This window comes from Parasteatoda tepidariorum, chromosome 5, assembly GCF_982258835.1.
Source record: "Parasteatoda tepidariorum strain Cologne lab strain chromosome 5, Ptep-v5.0, whole genome shotgun sequence".
NCBI lineage: Eukaryota > Metazoa > Arthropoda > Arachnida > Araneae > Theridiidae > Parasteatoda > Parasteatoda tepidariorum.
The window spans coordinates 49,701,831-49,718,181 of NC_141759.1; the positions used below are offsets into that span (position 1 = coordinate 49,701,831).

At 28.1% G+C, this 16,351-nt stretch overlaps 1 protein-coding gene across 14 annotated transcripts in view; it reads left to right on the forward strand.

Moving 5' to 3' along the window:
- The window catches only part of LOC107447641 (uncharacterized), a 143,776-nt gene that overhangs the window by 95,627 nt on the left and 31,798 nt on the right, over nucleotides 1-16,351 (forward strand). For all 14 annotated transcript variants that reach the window (XM_087163869.1, XM_087163870.1, XM_087163871.1 and 11 more), the window contains 8 exons: nucleotides 1,085-1,189; nucleotides 2,056-2,187; nucleotides 3,663-3,794; nucleotides 5,703-5,843; nucleotides 7,458-7,595; nucleotides 9,149-9,285; nucleotides 11,634-11,686; nucleotides 15,097-15,263. In XM_087163869.1, the coding sequence (XP_087019995.1) occupies nucleotides 1,085-1,189; nucleotides 2,056-2,187; nucleotides 3,663-3,794; nucleotides 5,703-5,843; nucleotides 7,458-7,595; nucleotides 9,149-9,285; nucleotides 11,634-11,686; nucleotides 15,097-15,263 (1,005 nt within the window). The remainder of the gene's footprint in view (nucleotides 1-1,084; nucleotides 1,190-2,055; nucleotides 2,188-3,662; nucleotides 3,795-5,702; nucleotides 5,844-7,457; nucleotides 7,596-9,148; nucleotides 9,286-11,633; nucleotides 11,687-15,096; nucleotides 15,264-16,351) is intronic.

Genomic DNA, 16,351 nt, shown 5'->3' on the forward strand with positions numbered 1-16,351 from the left:
TGAAACAGAACTAGAAAAATCACAATAGTTTGAGAGAGAAAATAAATGAAACCGCAGACATGAAAAACCTAAGAAGCCGAGAAGAGCAAATCAGGGTAAAATGTATTTTCTCGCCTTATGGTGAGGTGGGGAAGAACAAGTGTAGTTAACAAAGAATCAGAAACCATATGTATGAAACAAGATTCCAATGCATCAAGATCGGCTGATGTGACTATTATAAAAAAATTTAGCATTGTCAATTTATGCTTAAGATTCCAACAATGTGCAGAAATTGATGATTTCTCAAGTTTGAAATTACAAAAATATCTATCTTGTTCCTTAAGTCTAAATTTTAAACCACGTCTAGTTTGTCCGATGTAGCCAAGAACAGGAACTTGAAAGAACATAATAGATAGAAATTTTTCAAACTGTCACCTTGAAACTCAGTTCAAGATTGTATTGTGTTTCTTCCTCATCATTTAAAGGCAGTAAGAATTACAACACGTTTTTTCCACCCGTTCAAAACTACTTAACTGTTTTAACGGCAGAAAAAATTGACGGAAAAATCTTTCTTTCAAAAATGAGCATTTTATTTTTCTCATGTTTATTGATTGCTCATCTCTAGCAACGATACAAAGCGATTGGTTTAATCAGGTTATTGTATAAATTTATTTTAGTACTAATAGAGATGAATTTTGATTTTAATTCGTTCCTCGTACCGAAATAAGATGTATTTGTCATCAAAAGTCTACTCCTAACTTAAATATCTAGTTTATTCTCATTAAAAGCTGTTTTATTTTTCTCCACTTTTTCAATCAAGAAAAGAACTTAAATATTTTTTCAGACTTTTACTTAATGGGGATAAAAATTTAAAAACTGATATCATTCAAGTCCTAATTATTATTATTGTCCTAATTAAATTTTCAATTCCTGTAAAACTTTTTATGTAGCACTGAAACACTAATGAAAAACTACTTACTAATTAATGAATAAGTTATTTAGCTAATGAAAAGAAACAATAGAAACTTTCAATTCAATAAATATTTGCATCTATAATGCTTAATAATGTAAAACTTTTATGTACTCAGGCTTCTATTTTATTTAGTTGATGAATGTGCACTTATGAACCCCAAATGCACTCAAAAATGTGATCAAGGAATCTGCTCATGTGAAGAAGGATTTGATCTGAAAAACGACAACTACACATGTAGTAAGTAAATTTTATATTCAACAAAAACAAAATTTAAGAATATTTTGGGATTTATTCTGGGATCTAAACGGCTTATAAAGTATTTTGTTTAAAATGTAATGAACAGAAGAATTTCCTTATTAGACAATTTAACTAAACCCTTTTCGGTCAATTGTTTTGTGAAAATATTTATTACGCTAGATTATTTTCTTTAACTGAAACTTTTTTGTTGTGTTTCTTGTTTTCTGAAAGTTATTAGTATCTTCTAAACGTGATTGTAAACTAGTGTATATAAAGGTTTCAAATTATCGATAAAGCTATGCTGTTAAGTATTAGAAGTTTATGGGATAATGAAAAATGAATATTACAGTTAATTAAATAATAGTTAATAAAAATTATTAAACATGCATTAATGAGAATAAAAAGGTTAGAGTTTAAAAATATTTAATCTATATAATCTTTTATATATCTTTATATATAATTTTTTATATATAATCTTTTAACAACAGCAGTACTTTTAAAAATCTAATAGTACTATATAACTTTCAATTTTTAATGACGAAAGCTCAGAAATATTATTATTCAACTATTCATTATTTATATTTATTTAATTTATAGAATATTTCACTTAAATAAATTAAATATTAAGAACATCAATTAATTAAGTACATGTAAAAGTTCTTTTTTAGTTCAAAAAATACAAAGGCATGCCCCACTTAAATTAGTAATAAAATTTTGATTACATTCCATAATAAGATACGTTATGTATTACTTTCAAGTTAGTAAAAATTTATTACCATTTAAATCAGTTCTAAGATACTTTTTTGTCACTTATTACGTTCAAAGTTTTTAATCAATTAGTTAACAATTTTATTTCATTTACACAGAAATTAATCAAAACACTTCAGAATGTCAAAATGGAAGTAAATGTTTTCCTGGAATGTGCCAAGTCATAAATGGAACAGATATGTGTGTTTGCCCGGAAACAACTCATATTCACGTTAACGGCACATGCACAGGTACAGTTATTTGCATTAATTGCTTATTTTTATTTCAGAATTAATGAAAGCTCAAACTGAAATAGTTTATGTAAGGGATTTCAATTTCGGTGAAAAAACATCTTTAAAACTACAATAAAGGATTGCAAAAATATATACGAGGGTTGTTTTGAAGTAAGGGTCGTTTGAAAGCAAAAAAACAAGCGAAAGAAATTTTTTCAAGTAGCAAATTTTTTTTCAGATTCTACATACGCTTGACTTCTCTTTTTTTCAGCTTAGTTGCCAAGTTTGTTTAAGCACTTATCATACCTTACAACTAAATTAAGAATAACCTCTTCATGCAAACTTGCCGCCTGAGGTCACATCCAAGAGGTCACAGCCGTTTCCCCGTATTCGTCATCGTTGTAGAGATTGCTGCAATAAAGATGTTTAAAATATCAGAAAAGAAGAAAACCACTCAGCCAAGGTCTGGGCTGCAAGGAGGGATGGTCAAACGCTCCCCAACCAAAAGAGTAAATAAAGCTGGGATATGTGAGATGCGGAAAGAATCATTGTCCTAGAGTAATAAAATTCCCTGTCAGCATGTTACACAGTTGCTTCTAAGGGATGCTGAGTTACAACACAAACACTTGTTGCGACGCTTGCGTAACCTATTAATGTACACAACAGAACGTCCCTTACACAGAAAACATTCCTTGTAGCAAGCAAAACATACGAATACATGAAAATGATTAATTTATAATTTACTTATATCTTCATAAAATCAAGTCTCTCAAGTGCTTATGGGAGAAGAACAAACTTCTTTTCATTAGAAAGAAAAGTTAATTTTTTAAATGAATAGATAATTTTTTACATTTTATTCTAGACTCAAAATTTCTAATTTTATAATTTAAAAAGTAAACTAACTTACGTTTGTAATTGAATTTTAAAAAGTTTCAACGTAAGCATATATTTTTTTCTGTATTTTTATTAGGTCATAATTTCAATTTTATTAAAGAACGTTTCAATATTACTTGCGTATTACAATATTCCTTGCGTGTTTTGATATTGATTTTCTTCATTTTTGACTTTTCGTCCAAAAGCGTGGTTTTGACCATCCATTTGAACTGCATGTAATTGACCAAATATATTTCCTTTTCTTCTTAATTGATATTTTCATTAGCAACATGCGATTTTTTTCATTGATAATTTTCTTTTTTAAAATAACTCTTAATTCTTAAGAAACAATAAAAGAGCCTATTAGGATAAAGTACACTAAAATATAGAAAAAAAACTATTTGGATAAAATACTATGGTATAGTTTACTAAACTACTTCTAACAACTAATAAACTACTTCCTTGGAAAAGTATGGCTCATCATTATATTACGCGATGTATTTTAGTTTATAAAATTAAATACATTTTTTTTATGATTACCTTTCATTATTTCTACCTGTGGTCTGTCCTTAAATGTATTATAAATTATGCAAATTACCATCATTTCTTTTATATTACAGATAAATGCATAGCAAAGCAGATACCAGAAGGAATGTGCCCCCAAAATAAATGCAAATCAGATGAAAAATATGGATTTGTATGCATATGTGATGGAAAATACAAACAGGCGGAAAACGGCATTTACTGCAAAAGTATGATAAATTATTTTTCATCAATGGATATCAATTACTTCAGTTTTTAAGTTTAATCAATTAATTTGCAATATCTTTAAGAGTTTCATTTTTTCTTCTTAACCTTGAGATTTTCTATGAAACTCTTTTAATTCGTAGAGTCACGTTCGTATACCACTACAATTATCCAAATCCAAGTAATTGGTATATAAAACATGTTAATCCAATTCAATCTGCAGGTACCGGTGGTTAAATGACAGTTGTTCTGCCCTAGCCCCACATTGGTGACACGAGCGTGATCTGAACACACCTACCTCAATTGAAACGCCCATTTTGATATGATCATGCTTACATTGATGGATGGAATACAGCAACAATTCACTTGCTATTTGTGATTTGTGACTACGATCCTTTTCTCATCGCGCTGTTGCTACTCAGTCCCGATTGCATGCAACAATAGAGTACACAATCAACTGCTAAATAAAACACTTGAGTGACAACCCCCGCTACCGTGAACTCGAACAAACAGCACTCAAAGTCCGGTGATCCTCTATCCGGTGCAGCTCTCCTGGCGACTCAAACAGCAAAGAATAAATTAGTGATATCCATTCATTGAATTCTGTCCCAGGAAAATTTCTGATGGGGGACTACTGTAACTCGATTCTATCTGGTGGTACCTTTAAATAGATTACGCTTGGCATTTTCGGAAGTCTAGCGACAAATTCATACTTTCCAACATTTGAGGCTTTTGAAAATTATTTTTTCCAGTGGAGTGGTAGTGAACCGAAGCAAAAGTTTTTGACACAATTTAAAATTTTATGAAGCTTTTTATCAAAGCTTAGAAAGACGACCATTTGTATGCTTGTCCCTTATTTTGTCTGTTTAAACTATTATTAGTGGATAAATTTCTCTGAAATCAAAATTATCAAAACATTGAAACATTACCTATACTACTACTAGGAATATGAATTTCTGAAACTAAGGATATTGCGCTGTAGTAGTAGGGTGAGATTTTATTTTAAATTTAATTTGTATTTGTATTCTAATTTGTATTTGAACATATTTAACAGTAATTTCATTCAATATTATCTCAAAATAACAGATTTCTATTTTTCCCTTTAATGTTTTGATTTAGTTTTACGTCTTTATTATTTACTTTATTTCGCTAAACATTGTCGTAGGCTATTTTTTAAAAATTTCATAAATCAAAGTGCGTAATTAGGAAATCCTACCAGACTTAAATATGGATAAGAGACTATAAATTTTTTGAGTAAACTATAAATTTTCTTTGTTTTAAGTACTCACTCGAAATGCAATTATGATTTTGATTATTCTGTTGTATATGTTTCTGATCATTTTGTTGAATATGTTTTTATCATTCCGTTTGTTTCATCTAAGTTTTTGAGCTGAATTGTAAAGTATTTTGAGCTGAATTGTAAAGTATAACATAGTGATATCCAAACTATTTAATTACAGATTTTTAAAATCTGTCTAAAATTCTTTGCTTCATTTTATTTACCACTACCCTATTTAAAATAAAAATGATGCAGGAATAATCAGAATTAATGTGGATTAATTATATTATAATTTAGGTAAAATTAAAAACAATTCTGTTGCATTAAACATTCCAACATTGATGCAACCGCTTTATGTTATTTTTCTAATTAATAAAAAATCCTGAAAATGTCGCTTCATTCTTTAATGTCTTCGATTGTCTAAGGAAAAATATTTCCTTTCGTATTCTTGAAGAAAAATATAGAAGGATTTCATTTATACAAAGTCAAAGAGAGAGAAATAATATAAAAATTTAAATAATGAATGAAAAGTTCATTATATAAATCAGCGAAAATAGCCATAGCATTTAATAATGCTATTTTCGCTTCTGTTACCCTTTTCTATAAAAACACAATAATAAATTTATTATTGCAGGAAAAAATATGTGCATTGAAGGAGGAGGAAACACTGAATGCACCAAAAGAAAAGCATTCTGCAAAGAAGATGAGAATGAAAAAAAAGGCTATGTTTGTAAATGTGAAGAAGGTTTCGATTTTTACCAAAATGCATGCACACGTAAGTGTTCAACTCTTTAAAGCTCTTAATATCAAGTCTAACAAAATATAGTATTAGGGTAAAGAAAAATATTCGATAAATACTTTTCTAACACACCTTTCACCTGCACATCATTGAAATTTGAACTGCTTAAAACCGCAGAAATAAAACTCTCATTTTTTACAATTCAACAATCCTTGAGTTATGTTTCGTTAATTCTGGGAACTGTTTCGGCACGAAATCACGTGATATGAGATGAAAAGAGAATTCTTAATTGTATGTCGCAAATGTTTCAACTCAAAACCTTATTGTAGTGAATTTTGAAGGATTGTTAACTGAATTACTAAACAAGTATGAAGGTCTGATATATAGTGTTGAAATTAGTCATCTTGCTAGTGTGGTTGTCAAGGTATTGGCCTCTTACTATTGGCAATATAATCCCCGGTTCGAATCCCGCTTCGGGCATGGATGTCATTTACCTTGTTGTTCTATCTGTCTCTCTTGTGTTAAGTGACATTGATTCAGTTTTTTTGGTGCTAATGGTAAGTGGATTATTAGAGAATGCTGACACATTAGACAATACGAGATTTTTAATTAGGTAATGCGAGCATTTTCTATCATCGCTTTTATTTTGACGAAATTCGTTTACTCGTTGAAATGACGATAGTTATTTAGTCTCTTTAGCGAAATATTTGCTCGGAACTTATATTAACAAAAACGTTCGTTAAAAACGACGAAAGTTTCGTGAAATTTGAGCATCTATTTTTTACAGTGTAGAGGACACAAAAAAATAACCTTGCATCTTGCTACAAACTAACTCACAACCTCTGCTTTAGCTGAGTTCTTTTATCTGATGTACGACAAACATATTCACATTTGATTGCCTTTAATAAAATAATTTTGAAGTTAACATAGCAATGGAGCTATTCAAGGAGACATTTACTATGGTTTAGTATCGTTTGAAGAACTCAAAATTTAGGTTGATAATATAGATTTGTCAGCTTCAAACATAAAATGTGAAACGGTGTGTTGATTTCTCCTGTTTTAGGGGGTAGGTCTTGAGGTTATGGGGGAAATGTTGGGCAATGGAAGCTTACCTCAAGAGAATATCAGTGCATGGTATAGCGGGCAAGTATATGTGGGCTTTGGAATTTGACCTCTGTATAAGAACTAGTGTAGAGAATATTGGGAAAATATATACCGAACAATGGGACATATTTCACTACATTGCAGATATTCTGACGCGCATCGGTCACCATTTAACACGCGTACATCCGTCGGCCTGTGGGATACGAAGTCACTATCTCACAAACACAAGCCCAACGGCCTAGCCACCAAGCTATACCGGTCAAAGGACAAACTTACCATCGTTTTATGCAGTAATCATTTAATGGAGAAAAAAATTGTTTTACGTTAATACAATTTAATATAAAGTAGTGAACTAAGTAAAGTTGAATTTCATTTTTTCATATCCATATTCAATTTAAAGTTATTTAGTCATGTTAATAATAGTACTGTTAATTAGTTATGTTAATAACTTTATTAGAATATTTTCATTATTATGACGCAATTACTTATCTCGTACAGTGGGAAATATATTACAGCGTTATAATGCAATTTCTCCTCTTTTTACAGCTGTGTGTGACATAAAAGAAAACAAAGAAAAATGTTTACAAGTGTCTGGTGTGTGTGTTTTAGATGTAAATTATAAACCTTCATGTAGATGTCCACCATTGCTAGAAAAAGACAGTAAAGGTATCTGCGTTGAAAAAGGTATATAGAGTGTTGTTTCTCTTCATCTCACAATCTATACATGGAATGAATTCTCATTCGTAAATCTTCTAATAAAAATCAAACGCTATATACAGGCTGTTCATGGTTAAAATAATTTATTTCAAAATTGTTCAAAAAGATTAAATTTTTTTCATCAAACAAAAAGTTAGTTCACAATATCACCAGAAGACACTTTTAATTATCAAACTAAGCATTTAACTACTATAAAAAGTAGTATGGTATTGGTCTGGTGATAATTTGCACGAAATATTGTTTGGTGGAATATGTTAACCACTTGTACTGGGTAGAAATTAGTAGATGAGCTTCTCGACTTCTCAACTCAATTGACTGCAACTCATTAGGAAACATTAAAAGTTTGATGCTCAGTAAAAATTTGAACAAACTTATTAGTTTCTCTGAATACGAATCATAAACTTTTTATTATTTCAGTGATTATTTTATTGTTTCTGTGCGAAGCACTCAGGTTATGTCCGAGCTTTAAAATACTTTCTTTGATATTAGATAAAATGTTTATGATTATGAGTTATTGGATCTTTCAAAAAATCAAAAATAAAAATCATCATTGACTTAAGTCCAGGGTTGAAAGATTAAATAAGTTTATATTTCTGAAAATGTTTATTTTAATTTAATCCTTTTTTGGTGGCTAATTTATACTAAATTATAACTAATAAATTATAAATTATAATAAATTATAACTAATATTTTCAGAGAAAAAAATACCTATCTATTTATTATTCATTCGCAAAATTTCATAATTTTTCACCATAAATTATTTCAATTGTAGATAATTTTGGAATAGAGGCTTTTTCAGTTTGACAACCTGCACTTTCCTCAATAGGTGTTATTGTTAGTATAAGATGAATATATGAAGGCTTTAAATTTAAGAATCAGTGATTGAACACTACTCCAGTAATTTGTACCACAGCAGTCTTCATTTTTTCCCAATTTAATCCTTCTTTGGTTACAAAATAATTCGAAACTAGCATGTATTTAATCAAAAACTACTTATCACTTAATTAATCATTTACCAAATTTCAAAGATGACTTACTTCAGCTATAGACAAGTTCAAAATCGAGCCCTAAAATAGTGCGCTTTTCTTTTTACCTTTTATTGTTAACCTAAAGTCATTTAAGTCTAGAAATGAGGGGTTAAATAAATTTTCATTTATGTAGTTTTTTTCTTCAAAATATCTATCATTTTATTATTCATTCAAAAAAAATTCTTAATTTAACAGTAACTTACTTCAGTTAAAAACTACTTTGATATATAACCAAGTACTTTTGAACAATGTATTCTATTCTTTCCAAAAGCGTTTTTTTAATAGTCTAGTATAACTCTCAGAATAACTTTTAAAATTTTAATTATTGGTCTCCATCTTGATATCAAGACGGACGGAATTTCTATTGAACGGACCACTACTTTCATTTTTATTTTCTGCTGAAGCTCAGTTAACTGTTAAACAAGTCGAAGTAGCAAAATATTTTGTTTATATTTTTTACATGTTATTACATATTTAATTTTGATTTTGCAGTGAAACACTCCTTTATTGGAAGTATTAAGATTCCTAAAACAATTTATGGCATCAACTTGAATACTCTGAAATTAAAAGAAAATGAACAAATTCCTAACTTTAATCACTCCAAAATAACTCAAGATTTTATTAAGTCGGTAAGTATTTTTTACCTATTGATGAACTTAACTAATTAATCTACTGTTTTCCTTGACTTCAATAAAACATACAAATATTTATTTAAAATTGCACTTCTAATTTTTTGTTTACTTTCAAAACGTTTTAACCCTTTCTGATGTAGTATATCGGATGTGGGGAATTTTATCCAAGAATATTACAAAATATACTATTAAAGTCATCGTGGCTCAGGAGATAGCTCGTTTGCCTCCCAATGAGGTGACCAGGTTCGAATCCCAGTGATGGCCAGTCAATAATAATTCAACACGCGGCTCGCACGACCACAGTGCTGACGTAAAAATATCGTTATTGGTAGACGGATCATAAGTTAGGCCCCCCTTGCGTAAGCCTAACCAAAGGAAGCCTTTGTGGTTTCCCTCTCCATGTTACGCAAATGCGGGGTAGTTCTATCAAAAACTTCTCCGCGAAGGCAAATTTCTCCCAATACTTGATTCAAGTCTTTTGGATTGGGTTCAAAATTAAAATGATAAGGAGTTGATCATTGTTCCACGACGGTTTTAAGTTTATAAAGTAAAAAACTCTGTTATAATGTAAAAATTATTTACTTCTAAATACCAACTCTTTCATAGCAAACAACTTATTCTTTAAACCACATAAAACGCAAATATGTCATTTCAACTCGAATGCACGCTCTACCTATGGTTGTATTAATATTTGCTTCCTTTACGTATTATTAAAGAAGGATTATTTAATATTGCATAAATAGTATTTTGCAAGCACTTGGTCTGATTCAACTGAATGTATAGTGTAATGAGAAAAAAAGATGTATGTTATTTATATTTTTTGGTTTTGATTAGCGTCTTCAAACTTTTCGACGTTGAATTGTCCCGTAAAGGTAGTTTTTATTTCAGAGAATCGTCACTATAAAATTATGTGTTGTAAGTAAGAGTCATATAAAAATTATATTATAAATGTATGCGCCCATATATATGTTTTTAAAAAAACATGTCAAAATGAAAAAATGATGTCAGTAAATTTATGATTGAGTGTTTTGATAATATTTCCATTTTAACTTTTCACTTCTTTCCTATTATGATATTTCATAACGATCTTAATTGAGATACGCACCAGAATTCTCCAAAAGAACTTATTAAAAACAATAAATTCGAAGGGTAGGTACTCTTTTGTTTCTTTTAAGAACTAAAGCTGCAAATTTATGTCATTGTTAATGCAAATTTATGTTCCTATGTATAATTATGGCTTATTATGAAATAATGCAGACTACAAAAAGTATGACAAAATTAAAATAGTTAAGAAATAACTAAAAAATAAGCTGTTATTAATTTTATTATTCAGTGTTTACATTTTACATTTTAACTCCATACTTCTGTCTTCTTATAATATTTTGAAATGACTTTAATTCAGGGGTGTACCAGAATGCTCCTAGAAACTTATTAAAAACAATAACTTTGAAGGATACTATTTTATATCTTCTATGAATTAAAACTGTAAATTTATGTCCATATATATATATATTCATGGCTTATTACGAAATAATGACAAACAACAAAAAATATGACAAAAGGAAGAAGGAAAAAATTTTGGCATATTCATGATCGAGTGCTTTGATAATATTTCCATTTGAATCCATTTTTCTTTCTTATTATAATATTTTGCAACAAACATTATTTGAGTTATATAGCAGAATTCTCCTAGAAACTTGTTAAAAACGATAAATGTGAAGGATGCTTTTTTGTATCTTAAATCTGTGACATAGATTTCATTCACTATAGTGTATTTTTTTAATAATATGTTAATTACGAATTCATGATCACTTGGTCGAATGCCTCTAACAATTACAAGAATTTAATAATAGCAAATTAGTAATGCTATTAAATATGCAACTTAATTTTTATTATATTTTTCTGTATTCTTAAGTGATTTCTGTGTCAATAATTCTTCCTGAACCATGTTAAAAATAATAACTTGCTAACTGCTCATTTATTTCTTCAAAGAATAATATATATTTAAAATTCGACTTGTATTTGATGATTTTCTCCTATGTCTTTTCTTTCTTTTAATAGTATGCACTGATTAAGAACAATAGTCCCTTCGTGTCAAATTCGTGTAATAAAAATAAGCAAATGAAGATTGTAGCAAAAATAGGCATGCCAGGTATTTTTCTTGTGTCCTCCTATAAGAAATTCTCACATTTATTTAGTACTTATTTATCATATTAAACCTAAAATCATCTATGTAGTTTGATTTTTAATTCCGCTAAAATTTTTACATTAATGAATGCTATGATGTAATTTTTTTAAAAGACAAAATTTAGCAATTTCTAATTACACATTAATTTTGTTTTTAGTTGGAAGGTGTGTATGGTAAGAACTACAAAGATGTTTCAATTATCTCGTGCAGGTAATTAATTTTTGAAAATATTTTTTCTTAATAGAAGTAGCAATTATTTATAGAAGTTTTAAAAACATGTTTGTAGATTCTTTATTAAGAATAAAGCTGATTTTCATCTAAACTACTTTAAAAAATTTAAAAATACTTGCAATCAAATATATGATATATAACCACAAATTTTGGAGACAGCGGGAGCAACTGAGGTACACTTATCAACTTCTTACTTTAGTGTTATGGTTAGAAAATTATTTTTCCTCAAAATTGTCGTTAAGAAAATTTTTAAAATTTATAGATTACATATAAAAAAATATAAAAATCGTTTGCTTAAACTTCGAGGTTAAGAAGAAGACATTTAAGACATTTTAAACTCCCATTATTCCTTCATTGTTTAACAATTTAGTTTAATTTAAAACCACTAATTATAAGTAAAAATATGACAGTAACATACAGAGTGCCAATAAATAACAGAAACATCCTGAGTTACGTTTGATGTAATGATCAGATTTTCAAGTGTTTTAACTTTGCATAAGGATTTATGGAGTATACCTGAAATTTACTACTAAATAGTGCAGTTGTATTTTAAGTTACAAAATCAAACACAAAAATGCAATTTCTTTAAAGAAATATATACCTTTTGAGCGATGGATTTTAAATTTTTGACCCTCAAAATATAGGGAAAGACCGCAATCTGGAAAATATGGTTCGAAGAGTTTTATTATGAGAGCGGTACCAAATTTGGACTCTAAATGTCAATTTTACTTTTTGCGTATTTTGCCATATCTCAAGGACTTTTTATCGAATCGAAAGGCTTTTGCACAAAATTATAAAATTTGTTTAATCAAAGATAATTACATGCAAAATATTATTTGTAATGCAAATTGCATGCAAAGTAATTTTTAAATTTTAATAATTTTATATTATTATTTATTAATATAAGTAATTATAGTCGAAAACATTTCGAATCATGAGGAATACAAATTTTACATAATTTTTAAAGAATGTAAATTTCTATGGCAAAGGAAAATTTTTAAGGAAAATCATTCGAATAATTTTTGAGAAATTATATTTTGATAAATTATCTGTTTAAATTTCGATTAAAGAAATTATTTGACCTATTTTGTTCAGATTTTATATTTTGCTATGTAAAATTATTCTTTTTAAAATGATGTAAAAATATTTAGATCTTACCATTCATTCGGCTATTATTAAATAAATAAAAAAAAAATGGAATATATTTATTAAAAAATATTTTGTAATGGAATTATCTTCGGATAAACAAATTTTAGAGTATTGTGCAAAACTATTTCGATTTGCTTACAACTTTCGCGTGTATAACAAAATGCGCAAAAAGTCAAAATAACATTAAAGGGTTAAAGGGTCTAAGCTTTCAAATGCTCTCCTGGCCAAACTGTTGATACTATATTTTCCAAATTGCCCCCCCCCCCAATAACTTGAAGGCCAGCGATTCATACCAGTCTGCAAAAAAAAAGCATTTTTATTCAGAAAAAGTACGTAACTTGAAATACCATGTCTGCACTAATTAATTAGCACATGTTTGCCCACTCACTCTAACCATTAAACCATTAGGATTGAGTCCTAGCTCGTGAAAGTCGTATCATTAGATCAAGAAATATTCAGGGTGCTCGTTATTTTTTTTTCTTTTTACACACTGTACTTTTTTTAAAAAAATTAAGTGGGTGAAAATAGAAAAATTTATCGAATCTAGATCGCCACTGAGAGGTGATACTTAAAATCAATTTCTCGGTATTGATTATACTCAAGCTATGCTTCAGCAAATGTTTTTTTTCTTTCAAATATTTTGAAAAACAAATTAAATTAAGTAGCTTTAATCGAGATAAAATAGCCATAAGGAAAAGATGAATTCAGTCCCACAATTTTCTCAGAATAGTAAACTTCATTTTAAACTACCTTAGTGTCTCGACATTAATTTTGATTAAAACTCAGTTCAGTCAAAATGAGTAAAAAATATCTTTTTTTTAACTTTTGGAATTACGAGTCAAATTTTAGAAAAGAGAATTGGGCAGATGATAAAAAATAAAGTAGTATAATTATAAAAAATTAAATGAATACGCGGGTAATACTTCAAAAAATTTGATATTCAAGGAAATAGAGACGAATTTATGAAATTCGTTGCGTTAATGCAATTAATAAACACAATGCTGACTATCATTAATAGATTTAGACATTAAACGGAATTAAATAGATTTTGGAAACTCTTTTAACGGATGTTACGTGAAGCAATTAGTTTTTATATTAATAACGGCAAAGAAGAAATATTTAAAATGTATTTCGAAGGGACAGATGTGATAAAGAACGAAGTTAAAAATATCGAATAAAAGAAATTTGCCTAATTCTAGCAAGGTTTATGTTCTCAACGTATGTGCTTTTTAAATTAGCTTTTTGAGTAATTATAATGTATAAATACTGTAAAAAATAACTCTAAGTTTTACAGTAAAAACAAAACATTTTTTTTTAACCAGAGATAAAAAAAAAGATAAAGAGGTAAAGTTTAGAGATAAAGTTTTTTTTCCTGCTATTACCATTATCCATTCGCTGCAAATAATTCTTTTTTTTTTAAATCGAACAAATTTTTTACGGTAATCTTCAATATAAAATAGCATATAGAAGGTATGGACGACTAATGAAAATATTTTTACCTCTAATCTGATTTGGATGCAAAGAGCTTTTATTCAAAAAATTTCGAATATGTCTTCGAACAGAAAGTAGTGCGAAATTAACTGAATGACAACTTTTTTCAATGAATTATGAAAATATAAAAAAGCTAAAGGAAAAATGTGGGGCACATTTTCAATCTTACCATTTAGCAACAAAATATGTACAACATACATTTAGCAAGCTTTGTAATTACAATTTAAAATTTATTTGTAATTTCATCGAAAATTTATTTTAAAATTTATTTGTAATTACATTGAAATTCTATTTTAAAGAAATTGAAAACTGACAGAGGTAATATTCAACGTTTTCAAATTATCCTGTTAGTTATAATATTTATGATACATTAGAATATAATGCTTTTATAAATTACTAGTGGAAAACTTTAAGATTTTTTCTTTTAAAAGACGTAAAAAATAATAAAATTAAGGTAAAGGAAACAAATATTACATTTTTGTGAAGAATAACTCATACGTCGTTTGTACTTTCGAATTTAATTTAATTTCGATTTGTACATTTTTGTTTTAAAAAATAATAAATGGTTGTATTTTCTTAATTCTATTTACTGTAATTTTTTAGCTCTAATTTTCATAAAACACCAAATTGTAGTTGGTCTTATCTTTAATTAAAAAAAATTATTGTCAAACATTGTATTTTTGTATCTGTTTATATTTTTATTGAAAATTACTTACTGGGAGTACTTATCCTAAGTCCAATTTATGCAGAGATCAAAAAGAAGATTTTGCATGTTCAATCGAGCTGAAATTTCATAAAGATCCTCAAGAAACGAAGACTCTAAATACAATATCCACTCCTTCTGTCTGTGTTCCCCTAAAGCAGCCTGAATATTGCATGATCCATCCTAATTTTGTTATGAAGCGACCGAACCAAGGTAAATATATCTATGCACAGTGTCAGATATTATGAGGCCTCTTTTCTCTCCATCGAACTCAACCGTAACAGGAGTAGAGATTAATGGAGAAATTCTAATAAGCTTTTAATAATTTTTATTTTATTTTATTTTATTTTATTAACACGTCAAATACAAGGACTTTAATCAATCAGAATTCGTAACATATTATCACGCGCAGTATTTCAGATTATCTACTGATTTCTTCTAAAATAAATTACACTAAGGTGACCAGTGCTCCTTCAAAAATGTTATAATGGCTGTTAACATTAAACAATCAAAGCATTGAAAATTTATTTGCTTCAGTAACCACTTAAATATTTTAATTTTCCACTATTTCCATAACGTAACTTTTTATGTGTGTTATAGTTATCAAATTATTGTGGTGGTCAATTGTAAATTCATGTTAACTTCGCAAGACATTAAATATATTTTATGACAAAAAATTTCTGCATAAACAAAGTTTATATACCACTATAATAAATTTGAGGGACAACAGCAAACCCCGTTATACTAAGAAAATTTTGAAATCTGTACTTTTTGGAAGTAATTTTAGTACCATATACTTTCGGCTTTTAGAGTTTTGATAAATGATTTTGTTTTCAGGTAATTTTCATTTAAAAATTTTTCAATATCACACTAATTGATTTCTTATTATATTTAGCAGCATTAGGCACATTTTTTTTATCTTTACTAACATAAAAGTACGTTTTCTTATTTTATCAAGCAATAATAAAAATAAATTTTATATTTCTTCTAACAATGATGAAAATAAGTTTTCTTGCCACTTCTAACAATAATAAAAACAAAGAAAGTTTCCTGATAACTTCTAACTGTAATAAAATTAAAGAACTTGAAAACAGTTAATTAAACAGAGCACAAAAAAAACGAATTACCCTGATTAACTTCTAATTATTAGATTCTCATGTACTGGGACTCATTCTTATTGGTTCCAAGAGGTGACTTCAAATATGCTAATTTGTTAGTGCGGATGATATTTCAAATTGCTACGTCAATCACAAAAACGGACTTTTCTCTGAATAAACATAACTGTTTTAAATGTATCTGGG